Source organism: Tubulanus polymorphus, chromosome 2, assembly GCF_964204645.1.
Source record: "Tubulanus polymorphus chromosome 2, tnTubPoly1.2, whole genome shotgun sequence".
NCBI classification, from domain to species: Eukaryota; Metazoa; Nemertea; class Palaeonemertea; order Tubulaniformes; family Tubulanidae; genus Tubulanus; species Tubulanus polymorphus.
The window spans coordinates 9375520-9397555 of record NC_134026.1 but is presented as its reverse complement, the minus strand read 5'-3'; the positions used below and the strand labels follow the sequence as shown (position 1 = coordinate 9397555).

The following is a 22036-nucleotide window of genomic DNA, read 5'->3' as shown; positions in this document are numbered from 1 at the left end:
TTATTTGACATTCAGTGCAAAACAAACAAACACGGACACAAATTAATCGCCTGAACATATCTTTATTCATCATTATTACATTATGTACCAGTAGAATGAATTCCGTATGATTACATGTGTATAACAATTACTATTATTATTACTATAATTCATCTATCATCATCTGTCAATTAAGTATTGCACATGGTTGTAAAGAGGTTAGATATACTAGGACACCGACTACAATACTATCTTGGTCTATATCTAAAATCATGTATCGATTACCGCCAATTTAACTATCCAATGAAATGAAAACTTTGCTTAACTTCATCAGTCAAATGTGATTTTATGAAGCAGTATGAATATGTACACCAGTTATAAGTCGTGTGATGATCTAAAATGGTTTTATATATCAATTTAATGGTAAAATATGACACTACAACACAGTTGTCCACTTGTCTTGCACGAAAATCGCAACAGACATCAGACATTCTCATGCTGTGGTGTCTTGACGATCATTTTTCGAATTGCAGTAAAGAAATGACTAATGCCTGACATTTGTGGTTAGTTCAATTTCTAGTAAATATTTAGCAGGTGACGTCCTTCACACAAATGGTGATAATGGTTTCCGACTTCAGGGGATGGGTCTAACCTTTAGACAAACCTGTATCAGAACTGGTAGATTATTTAACACCGGTCAATTGTAACCGGACTTCCTGCTGTAGATAGACCTATGTACACTGTGGCTAGAAACTTAAAAAAAAAGCTAATCATTTCTCATATGCTACCACTTCATATTAAAACTGTACATACAAATATACAAAGAATCATTTTGATTCCTACAATATACATTTATATATGATATAATATTAACATTCATTCACAATAAAATGTCGCTTATGAAAGCCACTCTTTATATACTTATATATTTAGATTCTCAAAATCTCCTTTCAGACCATAATGTGTTGTATTTACAGTAAAAAGCCTAAAAAGCATGCGTCGTATGTGTGTGTGTATATATATATATACATATATCAATCAAATAAATGACATAACTCTACAAACTTATCACTCAACATAGTCACAAATAACGGTATGTTGATATGGTAACAGGTTATAGCACAAAAAGCTAGCAGACACAATTACTCAGAATAACACACTCATTTATCCTTTGTTGCATAAGGCTTAAAGTTTAAGCTAAAGAGCTTGTTCTTAGTTATCTATGATACACAAGAATACAAAATTTGTATAGGTGAAAGCTCTGTTGACAAAGTTAGGCATCTTTGTTTATAGTGAACTGTCACAGGATGATCAACTTGTTGTCTGACATACGTTCACAGTCCCTGAATCAGACCATTTTTTGTGTCCAATTGCATGCCAAGTAAGTCGATAAGCAGCTACTATTGGTTACCTTCGCCTGAGGAGCAAGATTCAATACCTAGTGTTCTAACAACAGTATTCTAGGTTTTTCAGAAATGGCACCATAATACGGCGCTTAAAAGGTGTACTAAATGTCAAGCGTTGGATGCATATCCAGCGCCGCCAGGTATGTCTAGAATCTTCATTACAGCTATCGCCTCAATGTAGGTGGCCAGTAGTCAGATCTATTGCTCAAGTGTTTATTTAAGCAAGAATGAATGGTTTGAATGACTCAGCGACAGACAATTATGCTATAACTGTGACAGAGATGACATCGGCGATAAATATCATTGAACAATTCCTAAATATTAGAATAACTACACAAATTTCGGACAGATTCAGTGGAACCTTATTATAACAAATTTCTGGAAACCAGAAAATATGTTCATTATATCAAGTATAAAATTGTCTACCGGTTATTGGGATGAAATTCTGGTCCTGTAATAGCCGATAAAGCATCACTTCCAAGGTCGTTATATCAGGGTTCCACTGTATGAATTTCTAGTCACGGAGGAAAATTGAAGATTCATTTCCCTTTCTCTTCCATCATTGAATATACTGGACGAAATAACAAAACTAACCCCAATCAGTTGCTTGCCAGTTCAGGCTGGTTGGAAGATTGTTTGAATGAACCAGAATTTCCAATTATGTACTTTGATTTTTAAAAAAATCTGTAAGTTTCAACCACCGATCACACACCTAAATCTGTACCTCAATTTCCGATTTCCGAATCAATAACAGGGTCAATCCCTATTTTAGATCAGAAAACTAACCTCTCTACAGTGAACCGGTGGGACCTTGTGAAAAGTGTTCATTCTTGGAGGTGTTCACTATGAATGATTTCAGTAGGCCAACTGACTAATTAGCCAGGTTGGCGCTGTTCACTACAGGGATGTAAATTGAACCTTCTGTATCGGATAAAGAGTTCACAGTTTACTAAAGAGGTTTTCACTATAGGGGGGTACTGATGTATGTATTTTAGATTAGGACAATGGTGCTCATTAACAAAGGTGTTCTTTATAGAGAGGTGTTCACTAAGGGAGGTTTTACTTTTAAGATACAGAATCTAATAAGCGCTTCATACGTATGAATGAGACTATTCTTGACTTGATTGGTGAAAGTTGGCGAACTTCATAATTCAACACAATTGGTCTTTAAAAGTAATACCTCGCAGCTTGGAAACAGTGGTACACGCTTTTTCTTCAAGAAGGGTTCCTAGATCTACAAATCCAGATCATAGTGGCTACATAAGTTACATACAATTCCGTTACATACATAGACATTTACATCTAAATATACATAAAAAAGAGTACATTATTATATATGCATCAACGTAGAGACCAAAACACCATGGATCTACAACTACGAGAACTATTTATCACAGAATAATTCCACACATTCATACCCGTTCACTATCCAGCAGATGCACACCGAAACTTAGGAAGATAAGGGTAGCTAGCTATGCACAGAGAACCTTATGACTTACTTAATGGATGTACCTAACTAATTTCAAGTTATCAAATGTAACCATATACCTACGTAAACATGCTCATGAAACCAAATAATTTTGGATCCTTTTTAATCAATCTAACAGATTGAGTCCAGCCCATTCATGAGTTCTGACAAGATGAAGCCACAGGCACTAGGAGCTTCAGTAAAAAAATTGGCATAATTCCTAAGCCTCAATTTGAAGATGAATTCAATGAATCCAAAATGCGGGAAAAAAATTTATTAAATTATAACAAGGTTTCACTGTATCACAGAATCTTAAGTTCAACTTAAATTTCAACAATACACTATGACTAAGACGCGGGTCGTAACCAAAGTTCTGGGCGCGCACTATTCATGGTAACAGTCAAGAGAAGATCTATGTTTACCAATCATATTGAAAAATCGTTTGGATGCAAATGGAATGTTAAAATCAGTTTACACGTTGCATCAGCACTGCCTGATATGAGAATTATTTCTGAACACAAAGGGAAAAACTTATTTTTGTAAATCATTTTGACGAATAAAACGCACACAGAGGAGATTAGTCTTTTACAGTTTGTTGTTACGTTGAATAAGGCATCATTGTCAGGCTACTAAAAAATCCCCCAAAACAGCTTCATTGTTGGATGTACGTTGAACACCACCGGTGAAAGCCTGACAATCGCAATAATAGTACGCTTTAAAAACATCAAGCACCATGAATGAATGTTATTTTGTTATCTATCACATTTCAGCTTCATATGTAGTTCGAATATTTTCAAGCACTTGATTGCCCCATGTCCGCTTTACTCAACGCTATCGCCAGTTCTAGATCCGCCTGTTCTTGTTCTTTCGCTCGATGTTGAAGTTCCTGTTGTCGTATGCTCTCGCGTCTGGCCCAAGCTAATTGTTCCGACTCCGATATCTTATCCGTTTCCATCTGAATTGGAATCGAACGAATGATTATGATGACATAATGGAACAATTCAAATTTTTCGAGTAAGAATGATGATATGTTATAGCGGTGAACTCTATAGCACTGAATATCGTTTACAGCCATACAGATTTGAATATGGTTTAGGGTAGAAATTAGCCAAAACTAATAATAACGTCTATCTAGATACGATGAAGGACAGTCACACATACATCTCTTTGTGTAAATATCCATGAATATGTAATAAATAGAAACATCCTAATTTTTCATACATAGATATTGGATTTGCATTAAGTTGATCAAGCCACCACTCAATGATCTTTTAGTCGCTAATAGAAAGATTTTTAATCATTGGCAACTTTTGTTTAAATCAACCTTGACTGGGTACTAGACAGTTTTTGTGGACTACTTGCAGGCCACAGTGTTAGCAGTTACAGACATGGCTAAGATTTCAAACCAGTTTAAAAACCCATCTTATTTCAAATTAAAATCTAAATTTAAAACGACTCAATACAAGTCCTAAGATTTAAGATGACTTTTAGACTTGAGTCATGATCGTGCAACTGAGCAAAGAAGGTCAACGGTGTAACAGAAGGACTAAGTAAACTGTTACATCATTTTATAAAACTCTCTTGTAGATACATATTGAATGTACACATGTACAAAACGTAAATGCAAAGATAAAATCCGTTAGTGCATGCATCAATCAATCAAACTGCGATATGAACACATTTAACGCTAGGTGGAAGTCTGAACATATTTCTAACAGTTCGGTTAATCAAAACTAAATATGAACACACAGAATGGGTGAAATAATGCAATCTGGATGTTTCATCTCGATATCCAACTGTGAGTTACAGCATGTAAAATCAGATCTAAGCATTTCAACTAGAATATCTAAGACAGGCAATGTATATTACCTGTATGGGAAATACATTGATGTTTTCCAACGGTTGACATTGTCCTAACATGCACATGAATGTTCATGAATTTCTAATATCAACATGGCACGATATTAATATACAGAGCTACGTTAATCCAGTTGTGGAAAGATTTGATTCGAAACTAAATCAGTGGTGACCATGATTACCTAGGACATACAGTAGAACTGACCTGGGGAATGACTAGGGACTGTCCAGATTTCTATGAATTAAGTTAAATCGAATCATGAATAATCGTTTACATGGTTCCAGGTTAAATGGAGCAAATATTTCATGCCAATTAAGTGATAGCCTATAAGCATATATGCGATGATACATCCGTCCTGTGGTATAGTATAGGTAGGTCTCACATTTTGAAAATTTCTTGAACTCTTTCTTCAATCATCAAATTAATCCACTTGCCACCCAAGGCATTAGTAGTAGGTTTGAATTTTCCTTTTCATAGGGATAAAACCCAGAGAAAAACTGTCCATTCAGCTTCTTTACTTCGAACCAATGAACCCTAGATGCGACCAGTAACTGATTGCCTTAAACCACTTGTTTACTACGTCTGCTGTTTGTTTTCTATGAATACAATATACAGTTTATATTAAATGAATTATAATCCTAAGCATACAAAATCATTCGAACCATCAATATATCGAATAGACAAAAATATTTGTGGTTTACTGAAATTCAAAACATGAACTAATTTTCATGAAAGGGGCTCAGCGGGATAACATGGACATGGCTGAAAAAGAATAAAATTTGGACTAATGTTTACGGTACTAATCGAACTATCGCATCAGAAGAGGAAAACATGTTAGTAAGTTGCTATCAATGTACGTTAAAACTTATCAACGCATGCAGTCCAAAAAGAGAAGAAAAATATAATTCAGGAAGGAATGCGGGAAAAGCTTAGGATAAATTGTTAATCGCTATTCAATTACAATGCACTGTCGATTTCATTTTTTGATTTCATTAATCGTAGGAAGAGATTAGAACAAACGTGCACAGAATAAATCGAGTCGTTTTATGATATTAGTGACAATCCTACTTCAAACTAATAACGGATGTCTAATGAGGAATGTGTATAAATCAGCGCGTATCGATGTTAAGAAATCACCAGTACATTGTAGGTTATCTACATTATTCAATGAAAAAATCATGCGAAAAATTGTGTGTACTAATCGATAATACGAGTGCTACGGATCTCATCCTTCTTCACAGATATTCGAACCTGACAGCATCGAAACACGCGCATCGATAAAAGTGTCTGTCTCGGTATAATTCACCGGACACTTTTGCACCCACCGTTTCGTGGAAACAATAATTTCCTTGAATATTGGCCATCCTAATTAGAGAGCACATGCACACTTAGATCTATATCATATAGCTTTATTCTATATCATATAGATTTAAGTATGAACGGGCTCTCTAATTAGACATGGGCAAATTTTGACTCGAATCTGATCCCGGGTTAATTCCTCCCAGGCCAAATGTTTTTCAGTCTGATCGAAAATATAATCTAGAAAATGTATACATTAATGCATAGCCTAGGAGACATCGACATTCGATCTGAATCCAATTTGTCCCCGGGAAATTTCGTTTGGTTTCCATATTGCTAGCATGACTGCTACAATACGAGACCAGGCTGTATGTCCATTTGAAATACCTACAACACATTCAGTTTGACCACTGAACTGAATTCCAACATGGCTGAAGCAGAAACTGTCGCCCAAATAAAATAGCCATATCTGATTGGATTAGCTAAGATAATCCAAAAATAGCTGCATACCCAGTCTACTACGATGTGGACGGTACCCAATGCTATCAGGTTCTGCTTGCAAGATGCTATCCGGTGAGGCAGGATGTATCGCGTGTGTTGGTCTTAAGATATCCAGATTGCATTAAAATCCCAAACATGCAAACTCCTATTATAACTCATACATTTTAGTCGGTTCGTGTGGGTTACTTGGCATTCATACTCCAAATACTTCCATCATTCTCAGAGTCATTGAACTGTAACGAAGTCAAAATGCATGCATGCCTGACTCGCGAAGAAACAAAACATTTATCGAAGTAGTGAAATGTTGGAATAACAATGATTTCGAAGAGATTCCCTCGTACATGTTTCCTTTGATTCGTTTGCATAAATCGTTAAATTGGGCAATAAGTGAAACGTCTGTTTTCACCATAGATTCTTGAAAAGAGATTCCCTGATATATGATTTATATTTCCTTTGATTCGTTCGTATTAATTCATTTGATCAAATAAGGTACGTAGTAAGTGGAACGTCGATTTTCACTGTAGATTCTTGCAAACTTCATCAGAAAAATGGGAATGAAAGTCAGTGAATAAGTGAGTTTACAATATCAACTGGAAGTACTCTGGACCCAGTTTCACACAAACGAATTAAGCAAAATCTAAACCCACTATATACAAATTTAAAGAATGAGAATGAAATTCATTTGTAAAAACAAAAATCAAAACATGATTTTTCCACTCTTTTTAGAGATCATCATCAAGTCTGACAATGGTCTCAAATAGTCCAAAACATTGTGTCATTTAATTTCTGATTTGACGAATAAATTTTTTCCACGATAAGCTTTATCTTCACTCTTAGACAAGAATCTACGACGAGAACCCGCAGCTATATCGGCAATTATTGTATGAAGCAGAAATCATGTCTAGACTAGCTTACCTTTGCGGGACTAAAATCAGCGAAATTAGCGAATGCATCCGCAGCGCTACTGGAATTTGCGAATGGGTCTAAGCTATTCGATTTACTGCCACCATTGAACGGATCTGAACTATTGAAAGGATCACGCATAGCTGGAGGTATGGGGCTGGGAGTTTTGCGGGGAGGTGCGGGTCTCGGCGGGGCCGGCCGCGGAGGAGCTTTCTTCGTTTTAGGAGGTAACGCCGGCACAGGTGATTTTCCCCGTGGTATAGGACTAGCAGCAGGTCGAGGTGGTTTCGGTGATTTAGGCCGTGTTGGCGGGGTGTGTGGTGTAAATGGATCAGTACCGAAAGGATCAGCAATGAAAGTCTGAAATAGAAAAATTCATAAATCTTACTTAATTAGATCCTTGATGATGCAAAAATGGAAGAAGCCCACCGGTATAGAGGTCTTGCAGCCATGTGCTTTTTCAACTTGATTATGCCATATTGGATGGCAAACATAATGAATGATTTAGGTAACAGAACCTCAAAGTTCGTAAATTCCCTAATAATCTTTTGTTGTTATCTATGGCAATTCATAAGCAATGGTTGTCAAACAAAACAATGACATCATGGGCAAGACCTTTATAGGATTAATAACTTTCAAAAACATAAAAATTCTAGCGGTTTGAAAAACTTCTAAATTCTAATGATTTTTTAAAATTGACGCAAAATTAAACGTATTCAAGGAACTTATAATGAGAATTTCTGAAATTATAACAAACACCATAAAATACTGATACCATATGCATCAAATCTTTACGATATCTCAGAGCTCACAATACGAACTACTGGCACATTGGCTGTGATTCAAATGAGCAAGATTTTGATCTGCGGTATACTTACATTCGTGGCGGAAAAGGCATCAGCAGAAGATTTATCACCGAATGGATCAAATGGATCATTCTTCACTGTGTTTCCCTTTGCTGCGTTTTCAAAAGCGCTGTTAAATGGATCGTCATCCTTGAACGGATCCTGCATGGGTTAAAACATTGTTGTGACATGGTTAACAATGAACGCAAAAAACTTAAAATATCAGGATGATCTGTTGAATAGTCTGCCACTTGATAAGTTGGTTCATTAACATTTTCAACTCCAAACTTCCCTAATACTGGATACTTATCTATCACGGTAACTAAAGACCCCAATATTTTTACCTCATCTTTTGGTGGGGCTCCAAATGTTTCATCTTTAAATGGATCTTCCGAGAATGGATCTGATGAAAATGGATCTTCTGCAAAAACGAATGTAATATGGTAATATTTAATATGCTTAGGCAAAGAGTTGGTTGTTGAGTGGCAAGCTCAAAATAATGAGTCAGCAATATGTTCAATGACAAAACTCTTCCAAACTGTAGACAAGTCAAAGAATCAGACACACTAAACAAGGGCTCATCTTCTAGCATTTTTCGAAATTCCAGCCATCAAAGCTGATCCTCTAAGCCTTAACCGGATTGGCCTAAATTGTTGATTTCCTTACATGGTTTAAACAATGTATTGTTTCACTGCATTACTTAAGCAACACAAATTCAAATCATTTTGCAAGAAAACCATAAGAGACAGAGCTATGGATAGCTGTAAGTTAGTTGTAACAAACCTAAATTTGCAAATGAAAATATATTAGTTACTAGTTAACTAACAAACTTTATGCAAAATGGGTAGGTTTGTTTATTTTCATCAATAAAAGTAAAAGAATTCTAGTATAGTTGATATTTTGTTGTGTGGTTGTAATAACAAACTACCAATGTTCTCACAGCCATAGCACAGTGGCAAACTTACAAATTTTCACGTTATCATATATCTATATATTCCATAAAATTCAACAAGGATTTTTGGCAAAAAGTCTTCATTCTTTCGAGGAATTTAACAATTTACCAATTTATAATTACATAATAGACAAACCAATAGGTAATTTTTACGTGAGTACTTGTTCCCATTCTGCACAAGCTGGTTTAGAGCCAGTACAGGCTAGAGAAGCGCTACAATGTTAACTTGAAATCGAGATGAAATATCCCATATTTGCTACGGCAAACTAGTAGGGCTAAAGCTAGTATCTAATCTCAACAGAAACAAGCACTTCTTAGTAAAAACCCGACATGCGAGTATAAACTCAGGAAATTTACCTCCTTTGAATGGATCTTCAACGTGATTAACAAAAGGATCTTCGTTTTGGAAGGGATCTCGATCATTGCCAAATGGATCTTCGGTAAATGCATCACCTCCAGCTGCAGAGATACCTAAAGCTGCCGACATTGAGGTGCCATTACTCAATGGAATATTAGTGACCTAGACAATACAAAATATACATTTTAATGACGTTTGTTAAAGACTTTTGTTTTGTTAAGTAACATGTTTGCTGTCGCAAGTAAATGATTTGCTCCCCTTTTTACTCACCATTTCATTATTATCTTGTAAAGGCGAGTCTCGAAAGTTTGTAAGATCTGATGACAGCGCATGGTTACCATTGTGTAATGCTAATTCCGGTAGTTCGGCTACATCTGATGACATCTTATCAGCCTGTTCTCTTATCTGCCGAAGCCTTAACTTTTGCTGTATATGAAAAAGGTGAGTAAAGAGCTGATCAACCATTTCACAAGATTTGTGATTTTTAATACATCTTTATACAATTATACTCAAGATAAACCATGCAATATGGCGGATATGACATCAGTATCATTATATTGGAGGACGGTCATGGTCTAATGGAATTCGACTGTACTATTTTTTAAGTAACAAGTGATTCAAGCCTTTCAGCTCGATTGGCTCTGCAGTTATACTTAAATTAGTCTGACAAGAATAGGCAAAATAAAAATCATAGATTCAAAACCTTATCAAACTTCAGGGCTCTCAACCTCTGAAAAGTGCTATCAGTAACAATTTTCAGTAACATCTTATTGAAATATGAACGAAAATGTTCAATTAATGAGTTATCAACAGTAAGACTCTCAGTAACATCTTTCATATTTCTGTCCGCATCAAACAAATCAAATCAGTATTTCTCGTTATAAAATAGTAACAATAACTGAAAATCAGTAACGGTTTCCCAGCTCTGAAACTTTATTTCTGGTCTTTCAAAAACTCTTCTTAACCTTAGCTTTAACCCTAAAGACATAAACGTGTTTTGTGTTTCAGAGCCACGCACTCGGTCATGAAACAAGCCAGATTAGTGATTAGTGTTTGACATCAAATATGGCCAAATCAAAACTAGTGCATTTGACAAATAACCATTGATACAACAGTATTATTCTTTCGTTATAATTTTGGGATACTCTACATATTGTCTTGAGAACGTGAACTTGACCTAAATGACATTAAAGCTAAAAAGTATTACGTAAGTATTAGTAAACTTATTACGTTACCTGTTGATGTTCTTGATGAGTTTCTTTCAGTGATTTAAGAACAGTTTCGAGTTGAGTTTGACCCGCTTCGACCTGTTGTTCTAGTTTACTTTCTTCTCCGCGTAGATCATTTAATTCTACTCTTAATTTCGCTAATTCTTCTTCTTGACCCTAAAATTTGATGGCGAAAAGAAAGAAGTCACCGTCATCATTCCTGGAACAAAGCGTGCCCTTCTGGCTTGCGTAACCAACTTGTGGTAAAAAAAAAACTCACCTTTATAGAAATCTCTTGACAGGTAATTTGAGACCTTAGACTATCAACCTACAGTGCGAAGTACATGTAAAAACGTCAACAAACTGAAAACGTAGAGTGGTTGACCTGGGCTACATTATTCGGCAACGTCGAAACAAAAAAAAAACATGTAACTGGAAGAGCAGAAGATAAACTGACGCAGTTGAAAACATTCTTGAAAATTAACTTGAATAGATAATTGATATATTGGATTGAGATTTAGCTCAGAAATTGATAATATGGTTGCGTATTTACAAATTTCATAAAATTTCTTATTTAATAAAAGCAGCAAACTTATTTTATGGTAGACATATGCATATGGCTGCAAGGGGTTTATAGCATGACCAGAAACAAAGTTTCTAGAATGGATAATATCAACTAGAGATGGCTCGGAATAAATTTTCTTAGACACATGTGTGCAAAAACCTATACATGGCTTCACACTATCATTTGTAAGACAATCGCAATGGAAATAATGTATGGTACGCTATAACAACTGATTCTAACTGGAATCAGTCTGAATAATATTTACATGTACAGTTTGTACATACTGACCAAATCACAACTTTCAAAAACCATTCGCTTGACTTAAATAATGTGACAAAACACATACATCTGATAATTACATTAAAAGGACTTCGTCAAAATGATCATTCTGCACAAAGTGATGCAGTGACGCAGTTTTTTTCTTTTCATGTTCCTACATTTGACTATCGAGTGTGATAAATTGGTCGACTGAAACAAGTCTGAACGGACGTAGTAACTTCCGCGTTTGATAACATCGGCCACTAGATGGCGCTAGTGCACGGGGCGCGAATTTCGGAGCCGATTTTTTTTTCAAGAAAAAAAAAAAAATCGAAACGGGGTTCTAGATCGACGTGCTCCCAGAGAGTAACATCCAAGCTGCAACTGCTCAGAATATCTTTCTGCCCAATCAGGGTTAACCTAACACTAGTTTCTACAGCCTATCACACCACAGGACACATTTCAACCACAAATTTGCTCAGACGTAGCATTCTTTTCAAGACCAAAATAATATTTCGATTGCCAGTAGTCAATTTAAGCCTTTTAGTCTGCTTGCTAATACTTTTTATACAACAGACTGTCTATTTGACAGAGTTATGCAGTTATATTAACAGATGAGAACATTTCCGTGTTTTCAATGGTTTCTCACAGTTTTGTCATTTCTTCAAAAAGGCTATAGATAGACTCTAGAAAATTATTTACAATGATCTTCGGTGCTCATGTTAGTGCTAGTACTACACTGGGTCCAATTCTCGAACCAGTGACAAGCTTTACCTGAAGAACTGAAGTTTTTGATGATTTCATTGTTGAAAACTAATACCAACAATAATAAGGACCCATCTTTACGGCCAGATTCTTTCGAGATAAATATTTGAACAAGAAACAGGTACTGGTACACGAACATGCGCTTATAATTATATCTCAATAGAACTCTACAGGATCTGGTTTCAGATTCAAGACTAATGAAGGGACCGAGTTTTTAAATTAGTTTTTTATTCCAGTACCATACACTATGCTCAAGTTGGATCCGATCCACTGGGGTCATCGTTGAACTGGAATTTCGGTGAGATATCAATGTGACACTATAGGCTTATATGGAGTATATATTGTCTTACTCCGATATCTCATATATTTTTCACAGTTCAAAATGGTCCGACTTGAGCGGAGTCTATGAAGTTGGAAGTATGCTAACACAGACAGCAAAAAACCATCGATTAAAATGGACCAATAAGCCAGGCAATAAGAAGCCGTGTTATCCCCCTGCTGGAGTGGATTTATCAAACAGCGATCAGGGTGCCGTTTCACAGAAAGGTTACCTCCAAAATTGATAAATGGAATTGATGAAGAAATGAAATTGTTAACTCTTGAAGTGAAACTGGATTCACTTAAGAGGCAATGGCAACAGAACCAATACTAGATACTTAATAGTTGGCAATGAATGTGTTAAAACCAGTCTTAAAACTTTTAACTTGATTCTGAAACCAGTACCAGTTGTCCGTTGATTTAAGAATCAAACTCTACAAACAGGAAAACTATTTTGACACATGTGCTTATATTTACCATTCTCTGTTCTTCACCGCATTTTTCTTTCAAGTCCTTGAAGTTATTTTCCAAGTTTGATCTCTGAAAAGTGAATATGATAATCAGGGTAGCTCTCCCCAAACTGATATTTCGAAACATTGCCTCTTAATATGAAGCCCCAAATGCCTTAAAAACTGATTTCATAGACCAGTCCAGAAAAGATGATACCCTAAGATAAAAAGTCCTTCAAAATAAAATCATGTATATCATAGTCGAGTTGATTCTTCCACCATTAGTTCACACAGAAATGAAAAGTTAATGGCTGATGATTTACCTTACCAATGAGGTACTGACAATGTCAATGATATGATTGGGGTTTCTTGTGAAGCAAATATCTTTTCTGGATGCATCTATTGACTATGAAATGCATGCAGAGGGCTAAACAAATAGCAATAATAAGATATCCAAAAATTAAGCAATACCTTTTCGTCTAGTTCATCTAATCGTTTTTGCGCCTCTCCTTTTTGTGTTTCCAGCTGATTCAGGGTTGCAGTAATTGCGTCCAGTTCTTTTTGTAACGACTGTACTTCGCCCGTTCGTATCTTGATGTCGGCATCTCTTTGAGCGCGGTCTTTTTCTAGCATCATTTTTTCGCTACAGAAAACAAAAATTATGCGAAGTTAAGCAACGGATTCAACAAAATGGGTAACAGAAAAGAGGAGCAATTTGACGAAAAAGCTTTCCTTCACATGCTCTAAAGCATTTAAATGCTGTAATTATATTCAATTTTGAGAATTTATTTAGAACTTCATTTTTTCTTAACATACCTTTTGAGTAGTTCTATTTCCTTTGTTATAGCTTCTATTTCTTTATTCGATGTTGGCATATCAATTGATGGTACATCATCCTGAAATAATTAGAACAAAAAATGTTTCTATTAATGATAATGATTAAGGATTTAGAGATAAATAATTTAATCAGTGGTTACATGGCAACAATGTTGTTGTGGCAACTAACTGGACTCCTCATTCAAACTACTTAAAAAATGATTAGAGCTATTTTTCTAAGTTTACTCATTCTGGATGCTTTTCTCGAATTGGTAGCCGATGAAAAATCAAAACACCAACAAGAGAAAGAACAATTTGATGAATATTACCTGTGTTTGACACAGAAGAACAAATATTACGAAGCGTACACTCGCATCGGAGGAGAAGCCATCTTAGGAATTGATGGTCAAAGACTACAATTGAGTTGCAATGCTTGGTAATTAATTAGAAAATATCTTGTTACTTTTAATTTAGTGGCTACATATTTGTGAAATTCAATGTTTCTATCTCAATTGATAGTACCTGGATCTAGTTCCACAGATTTCCATTGAGTGAGACTTGAGTTAAAATAACAGGTCTGTCACCACACATAGGCTATGCTCTACGTGCGACATTTTCATCCATAATTTTGTTAATAAGCAGTTTGTCTGCATATATTATGCATCGCACGGAGACCATGTGTGACAGATGCAGAACTGGGCCCTGATTTAATGGTTTTTTTGTTTATATAGACTAAGGCATTGGGTTCAAATCTTTGTAAAGTGTCTTCTTAGTAGAGCAGTTTGGATGAGTAGTTAAGCCTGGTGAACACGGGCAAAGTTTTCGTGCAATTCTCGAGCAAACGCTGTGAGAACAATAAAATAACCAACAAACCCATACATGACCGTAGTGTCCCTAGGTGAGACATTGCATCTCTCTACCCAAGAGTGAATGGGTACAACTCATGGTCGCTAGAATGTCACTTCTCCCCAGGAAAATATTATTGATACACAGTGAAGAGATAAAGCGCTAGGGGTAATACCGATGTTCGACCCCCGGTGAACACTCACTGAAGTACGCACAGTGGAATAGCTGCTACTAAAATGTTCTAATATCATCATCAATATCACTTATCCCTAATGTATGAATTCCTGCAATACAACAGCCCACCACCACACGACAAGAACTTTTATGCCGACGTTATTTGGAAACGAACACTGACCACAACACTCGGCGAAGAGATCGTCGAATCAAACGACAATTTTGTTATAACGCCAACGAAAGACTTGATACTCAGAAAACCTAAAGTAACCGATACGGGACAATATTACTGTCTTAAACGCAGCCAATACGAAGTGGCTTATCACGTCGATATCATAGAAACAGAACTCATAAGGCAGGTGAGATGTTTACGAAAAAATTATACGCCCCATTGCCTGTGCTTTATGTGATTCTTTTACTGAGGAAAATGATGGTGGCAGACACTTCATAGTGGAGAATCCAATTTTTCAGGCAAAAGAACTTGGTTTGCCAGGCGACCGAATTCTGAACAATACAGTTTCGCAAGAAGAAAATCTTAAGATTTTCACGCAATGGGCAGAGTGGGGTGGTTGTAATCTTTGTGACAAACCAGGGAGTCGACAAAGAGTTGGCACATGTATGGTACAGGTGAGGCACGACTTGAAACAATCATAATCCTTGTTTATATGACAATTAGCCGACCACCGTAGGTGATCTTTGTGACACAATCATCTCTGCTGGTCGCAATGAGTCACTGGCATTTGCAAGGTCAACCTATGCCCGTCTGAAGTAAGTGCCATCTTTTGACTACGTTAGTAAAAGTAAAAGCTCCATATGGTCGAAACCAGTTGTATCGTCCTAATCAATATTTCCAATGTAAAGACTGCCTTCTTGGATTTCTCTGAAATTGCCAAAGTATAAAGTGTTCTCTTCATATTTTCAGCTATTAGATAGAGATAAACCACTGAAACCGGTTGATGTAAAACAACTCAGGCAGTATTCAAATGGGATACCATGTAGGTCATCACTGCTGCCAACCCATCTGGCCCTAAATCCTAAAATCAAAGACAGGCCAAGCGAAACTGAGATAGGTAGGTAATCCGAGTATCTTTAACTTAATCTAAAAACATGGAAATACTGAAAAGCGATATTAAAAATGTTTGTTTTAGGCCTATCTAGGGCTCCTGGCTGCACAGTCATTTATAATTTACATCAAAAGTTCTATAGACCCTGGGTCCGGTTGCGCAGTCGCGACTTAAGTCTTATAGTGGTCTCAAATCTTAAGACTGGTCTTTTAAGTTGTTAGATTGACTAAAGAATTAAGTTGGTCTTAGACTTGTCTCAAGTCTCAAATCTAAGGTATGACTGTGCAATTGGCCCCTGAGGTTAACTATAATAAGAAATAGCTTGGTATATGCAAGGGTTTTATTCAAACTGGTCAATAAAACTGGCATTTTGTTGCACGAAATTACAGCCAAATACATTGTCATTATCCCGTTTCATTCCTTTAGCTGTATTTAAGTTGTCTTATTTTTGGTTCCATTTGTATTTCCAATTGAAATTACTAAGTGTAATTCATTGACATGGATAAGTTGTCAACATAATGATGGTGCCAACTACGTATGACAACTTAAACAAGTTTGGTTGCATGTGACTTAAACCCTTTCATTGCTGACTACCTGATACCCTAAAGTGCTGGCGATGATTACGAAATCCTAAAAATCCCCCCCCCCATTTTGTTGCATAATGGGCATACTCCTCTAGTGCGTCGACACCGTGGCGAGGTGTATCATTAGTTGCAAATATTTCACTATCCTTGACAGGTGATGCCATCTTTCAATAGATATAAAAACTAATTACTAATTACTAATGGATACACTGCAATGCGATGTACTAACAAAATCCATCACCGATTTATACACCGCAATGTGGAATAGATGCGCTGAAAGGGGTTATCAGATAGATTTCAAACTGTATTTGATATCATATCTAAGTCTAAAAAACACGGTATACACAAATCAATGCTTTTCAATCATTTTCATAACCAATCAAATTTCGCGCGATGAAATTTCAATCAATGAAGATATAATGTAGATGAAGCATGTTTTTTTCTCTATGTCAAGGTTGGTGTTCAGAAGTATGCCCCACTCTGCCGTCGGTGTTGAACATAACGGATGTGAACGGCAAACTACTGGAGATCATTCATCCCGAGGCTGGTGTGTATTCTGGTAAAAATCCGCCCGTCGCGCCGCCAATGACGAAGAGAAAATTCATTTACGAAGATTTCGAGAAGTCAATCAAATTGGAATGTCCGCAGTGAGTGCAGCTTACGCCAGCTATAATAAATCTTTATGTCATTTACGACTTTAGAACCCGATTAATCTGAATTATATCATCATTTGGATGCCTATGAAAAACGTTCAGGTTATGAGGTCTAGATTTTGAAATCCTCATTTCATATATTACAATCACAAGTACACAAATAGTTTCCCTGAACCCTGTTTTGGCATCACACCTATAGGCCTTGCTCTGCGTGGATACATGTCCAATGCCCTTTTCATTTTTTTGTGCTCCAGTCAAAGTCCATCTCAGGATCTGCCCCTGACAAGTAACCAACAAAAGATCATTCAGGAAATTGAAAAAAAATCCTTACTCTGCAGCTGTAAGAACAATCAAACAAATAGAATATCAATCTATTCATCGAAACACCAGTGGCAGATCCTGGGTTCAGGGGTTCAAACACACCCCTCTTTTTCAGCCAAGTGCCTTTCCGAATATTGCCAATGTAGTTGAAAAAGTTGGTTGAAATATTTCCTAAATTGACGAAAAATACCCTATGATTGCATGAAAATGCATGTCAATTTCTATATCCCATCATTTTTGCTTTGTTTCAGCGCTGGCTCAGACAGTAGTTGCCCTCCTCATTTCTAATTTAAACCACCAGCCCCTTTCAAAATCCTATATCTATCCCTGAACAATTTGCATAGATAATGTCGATAAATATGATGATTTTTGCAGCGATGTTCACAGCGACGTACGCGTTGTTTGGATGAACGGATCACAGTTCATCGATCCAATTACGATCAGACGTCAAACAAGAGGCCGGATCAACGTCGATTTAAAGGGATATTTACACATCAGAAAACTGCGATACACAGACGCGCATTACTACAGGTAAAGTCTCAAACCCAACAATCAAAATAACCGATAAGTTATTCAATCTTTTAACCCTTTCAGTGCAGACTAACTGATACCTTATAGTGCTGGAGATAATTTGAAAATTTTGATAAATTCTACCCTAGAGAAGAGCGGGAATACCGCTATAGTGCATCTACACCGTAGTGCGGTGTATTGTTAGTTACTAATATTTCACCATGTTTGACAGGTGCTGCCATTTTACAATAAAGATAAAAACAGCGCTATGTACTCGGAAAATCCATCACCGATTTTTACACCAAAGTGCGGTGTAGATGCACTGAAAGGGCTAAGCCCCAGGCTGATGTACATCTGTACGTATTTACCGCTCAACTGCCAGCCATTTTTACCAATTAATCAGCCCCAGCAAGGTTCCCTTCGATGTTCTATAGCTCCCTCCCTATGTGGTATAGAGTAAAGGTATCTATAGATAACTTGTAAAACCTATTCGGAGAAATCGAATATTAGATTTTACTCACTTTTACTTTCCATATGTGACTCAGAATCTTTGAAGAAATTTTCAATTTACTCAAATACTAACATCGTTCACATAGGCTATATGTAATGCGAATATTGCTAGATCTCAATTCGAAACTGCATTTTCAACAATGCAAACAATGCAATACCGCTGTCTGTGTCATGATGAAAAAGTTTGGTCACGATATTGTGGACTTGGTCGCGCATTTTTGACTGTCTTTTTTGAATTTGCTCAGATCGACCTTACGACGCGACTCAACTGGTCGGCGACTGGTTTTCCAGCGACTACCGCCGATCGTCGCACTATTTCCGTCACCAATTCTAGTCGATCTGAGTCTAGCTACGACCGTCGTGCGACACTTTTTCACATTCGGCGACTGAATCACAGGAGTTGAACATGTTCTACTTCTACGACGCGACAGAACCAGTCGCCGACTCGTCGCAGTCGATGTGCCTGTTTCTGCGATGAGTTGCCGACTCCACAACTAATTTCAGCCAATCAGAGTAGCGGATCAAAAATAAACATGGCGACCTCATGGACCGTCAAATATGAAGGAAAGCTCATTATTATTCTGAGAAGAGAAACAGCCTCAATATACAATGCGGCTGCTGCTACCTTTCCACAACGTTTTTGCATGTTGATAATAAAAAACTTTGATGAATAACCTAAAATTATTGATATCATTTGAATCACTCTAAAATTTTTAATTTTTCTCTCACAATAATACCGCTAAATAGATGGAGAGTTTATGGAATAAAATTGGCATACACATTGTTATTTTTCATTAGGGAAATGTGTGCATGTAGCATTGAACGGGTCACGTGATCTACTTGTAGGGAGCCCACGACTCGGTGTATCGGTGTCGATGTGAGCGCGCTCACGTTCAGTCGTTACGACTATAGCAACTGGTCGGCGATTATCGCTGAATTCGATCTGAGTGCAATCTATGATAGTCGCCGACAGTTGAGTCGCGTCGTAAGGTCGATCTGATAGGTGAGGAAATACTTTCAAAGACCATTCACATTTTTGGGACACCTGATATAATACTGTCTTAACTCAAAAATTTGAGAAATATTTTCCTTAACGTTAAATCTTAAACGCCCATCAATATATATAATGACCTATCGCCAGTGTATGAAAAAATATATAATGCCACCTGGCGACTGGAATTTCAAGCAAATCTAAACAAAGTTTTTTGAGCTTGTTACTGACTTCAAAGAAACAAATGTCTGGTTGCAGCGAGAATCACTGTAATAGTGAATAGCCATTCTTAGTCAGATGTGTAGAATCTATACTATAAAGCAAAACAGAGGTATTTACCGCGACGCATTGTAAGGAAATTAATGCACATACTTAAACGTCCTTTTACTGACGCATAATATCAGTTTTTCCCGTCGTCATATTACATGTTTTAAACAGATTGGTGGTCCGAGGAAGTCACAATATTCATTTTCATCAAGCCTGGGCTAAAATTCGGTTAAAAAAGATGAGTTAAAAAAAGATACACAGCTTCTCGGAATGGCTCCCAGAGGCCCATACATAAGACTCGAGTCTAAATCGTTATTTGTGAAATTTGGACGATTTAAAAATGGTACCAACATACAGGTATATATCAGTTAAGATAATCCATCAATAGCCTTTGTCAATTGGGTTAATATATCCAAAACAAGATATTTGGGGGTCTTAGGTTCATACGTTACCTCTCGGAATGGCTCAGGGGGGATGGAAGGCGGCTATGCAGTTAGTGACCTAATCGTTGGTGGTAAACTTTTATAATCGGAGAGGCTTTGTATTGATAATTGATCTTGAATTTATGCCAAATACAGGTTTTACAGGGGTACGTAGGCCCACATGCAACCTCTTGGAATGGCTCTGGGGTGAGTGCAGGCCCATACGCAGCCTCTCGGAATGGCACTGGAAGCTGATGCATATCGTTAGTGACCTAATTGTTGGTGGTTATGATTATATAGGCTTTGATGATGATATCTGATCGAGAAATTAGACCACAGACAGATAAACTGAGGGGTCGATTGGTCCAAGAATTCTGAACATTTGAAGTATGCACTTCCTGGCCAATGAAAATGAATGTATTCTATACAAAAATAGCAGAACTCAGGTTATGCGAAGGAGGAGGAGGTGTGCTCACGACTGACGCACCCTGCGCCCAACAAGAAAGCCGTCCAGCTAGTAGTTAATAAAATCAAAACCCAACCCGACGATGGTTTCTAGAGTAAATCATAAAGAAATTTTTTATTAGCACATTCGCTGCCGGCTACGAATATACTTGTGCTTCAAGTTCTGTCACCAGTGCCACTACGAATAGGCGTACAGCCAATTCTTCATATTTCGAGTTATGCATGCACTCTGGCAAATGGGAATGACACAGTTCATGATTGGCTGGCAATGTGAACAAACTCTGCTTCATTCTCAACGCTCATCGGTCAATTTTGAGCAAAGGCCAACTATCTAACAGCTCTACTAGTCTAGTAGTGCCAACCTTCGAATATACTTGTAGTAACAATTCGGGCGGCACCGTATGATCTTGATGGCAGTGAATGTGTTAAGTAAATAAACTTGTTTTTATTCTTTCAAATTTGTGTATAATGGGGCTTTAATTCTAACATCATCATGCAATATGTATATATCTTGTAATACATTCTTCTCTCTCCACTTTTCAGTTGTTGGGTAGGGAAAAGACTGATCGCCAGCATCAAAATAAACGTCAAACAGCCGACAAATTTCGATATCGAACATTACGTGATATACTTCGGTATGGGATTCGTAGGTCTCACTCTACTTGTAATGACCATTACGATCATGAAAGTTCGCAAGTCGCCTCGAAAGTAAAACCACTCGTATCAAACAAATATCAGAGAATCCGATCTGGAATTGATAGTTTTTCGAAATAAAATCTCAAGCATTTCATCGATTCTTTGATGAATTCAAGAATTTTCATTCTTTTTCATATCCTTACAATTGGCTTTTTTGAACATTTTTTTCACAATAAAATACCAGGACCCAGTTCCAGTTGTGAATTAAGATCTAACTCAGAGTTAACTCATTGATAATGAACTAATTCTAACACTGAGTTTACATAACTGTGGAACCGAATCCAGGAATTTTGCCATAGATTTTTCATAGAACTTTCTTTTTTTTACATAGAACACTTTTTTTTACATCAAGGTACAATAAGATAAGCAGTGACAGATCACTATCTGGGCAGATTGAAATAAAATCTCTTAAATAATATACATTATATACAGCAATTCTGAGGAGTATGAACAGACATGCATTTATGAAAATTTTTCACATATTTTTTACATCAATCCGACCCCTGCATAATCAAGCGGACTATCCTCCCTCAGCAAAGATTCGAACCCAATGGTATCAAGACTACAAAAATATGAACCCATGCC

At 36.8% G+C, this 22036-nt stretch overlaps 1 protein-coding gene across 1 annotated transcript in view; it reads right to left on the bottom strand.

Annotated features, from left to right (window-relative positions):
- Positions 1-33: 33 nt before the first annotated feature.
- Positions 34-22036, bottom strand: part of LOC141900227 (epidermal growth factor receptor substrate 15-like 1) — a 29200-nt gene continuing 7197 nt past the window's right edge. Inside the window, exons 11-21 of the mRNA XM_074787021.1 lie at positions 13949-14028; positions 13604-13775; positions 13161-13223; positions 11058-11105; positions 10805-10954; positions 9840-9995; positions 9569-9731; positions 8604-8680; positions 8293-8421; positions 7427-7774; positions 34-3808 (exon numbers count right to left, since the gene is read on the bottom strand). Of these exons, the coding sequence (XP_074643122.1) occupies positions 3647-3808; positions 7427-7774; positions 8293-8421; positions 8604-8680; positions 9569-9731; positions 9840-9995; positions 10805-10954; positions 11058-11105; positions 13161-13223; positions 13604-13775; positions 13949-14028 (1548 nt within the window). The 3' untranslated portion in view covers positions 34-3646. The remainder of the gene's footprint in view (positions 3809-7426; positions 7775-8292; positions 8422-8603; positions 8681-9568; positions 9732-9839; positions 9996-10804; positions 10955-11057; positions 11106-13160; positions 13224-13603; positions 13776-13948; positions 14029-22036) is intronic.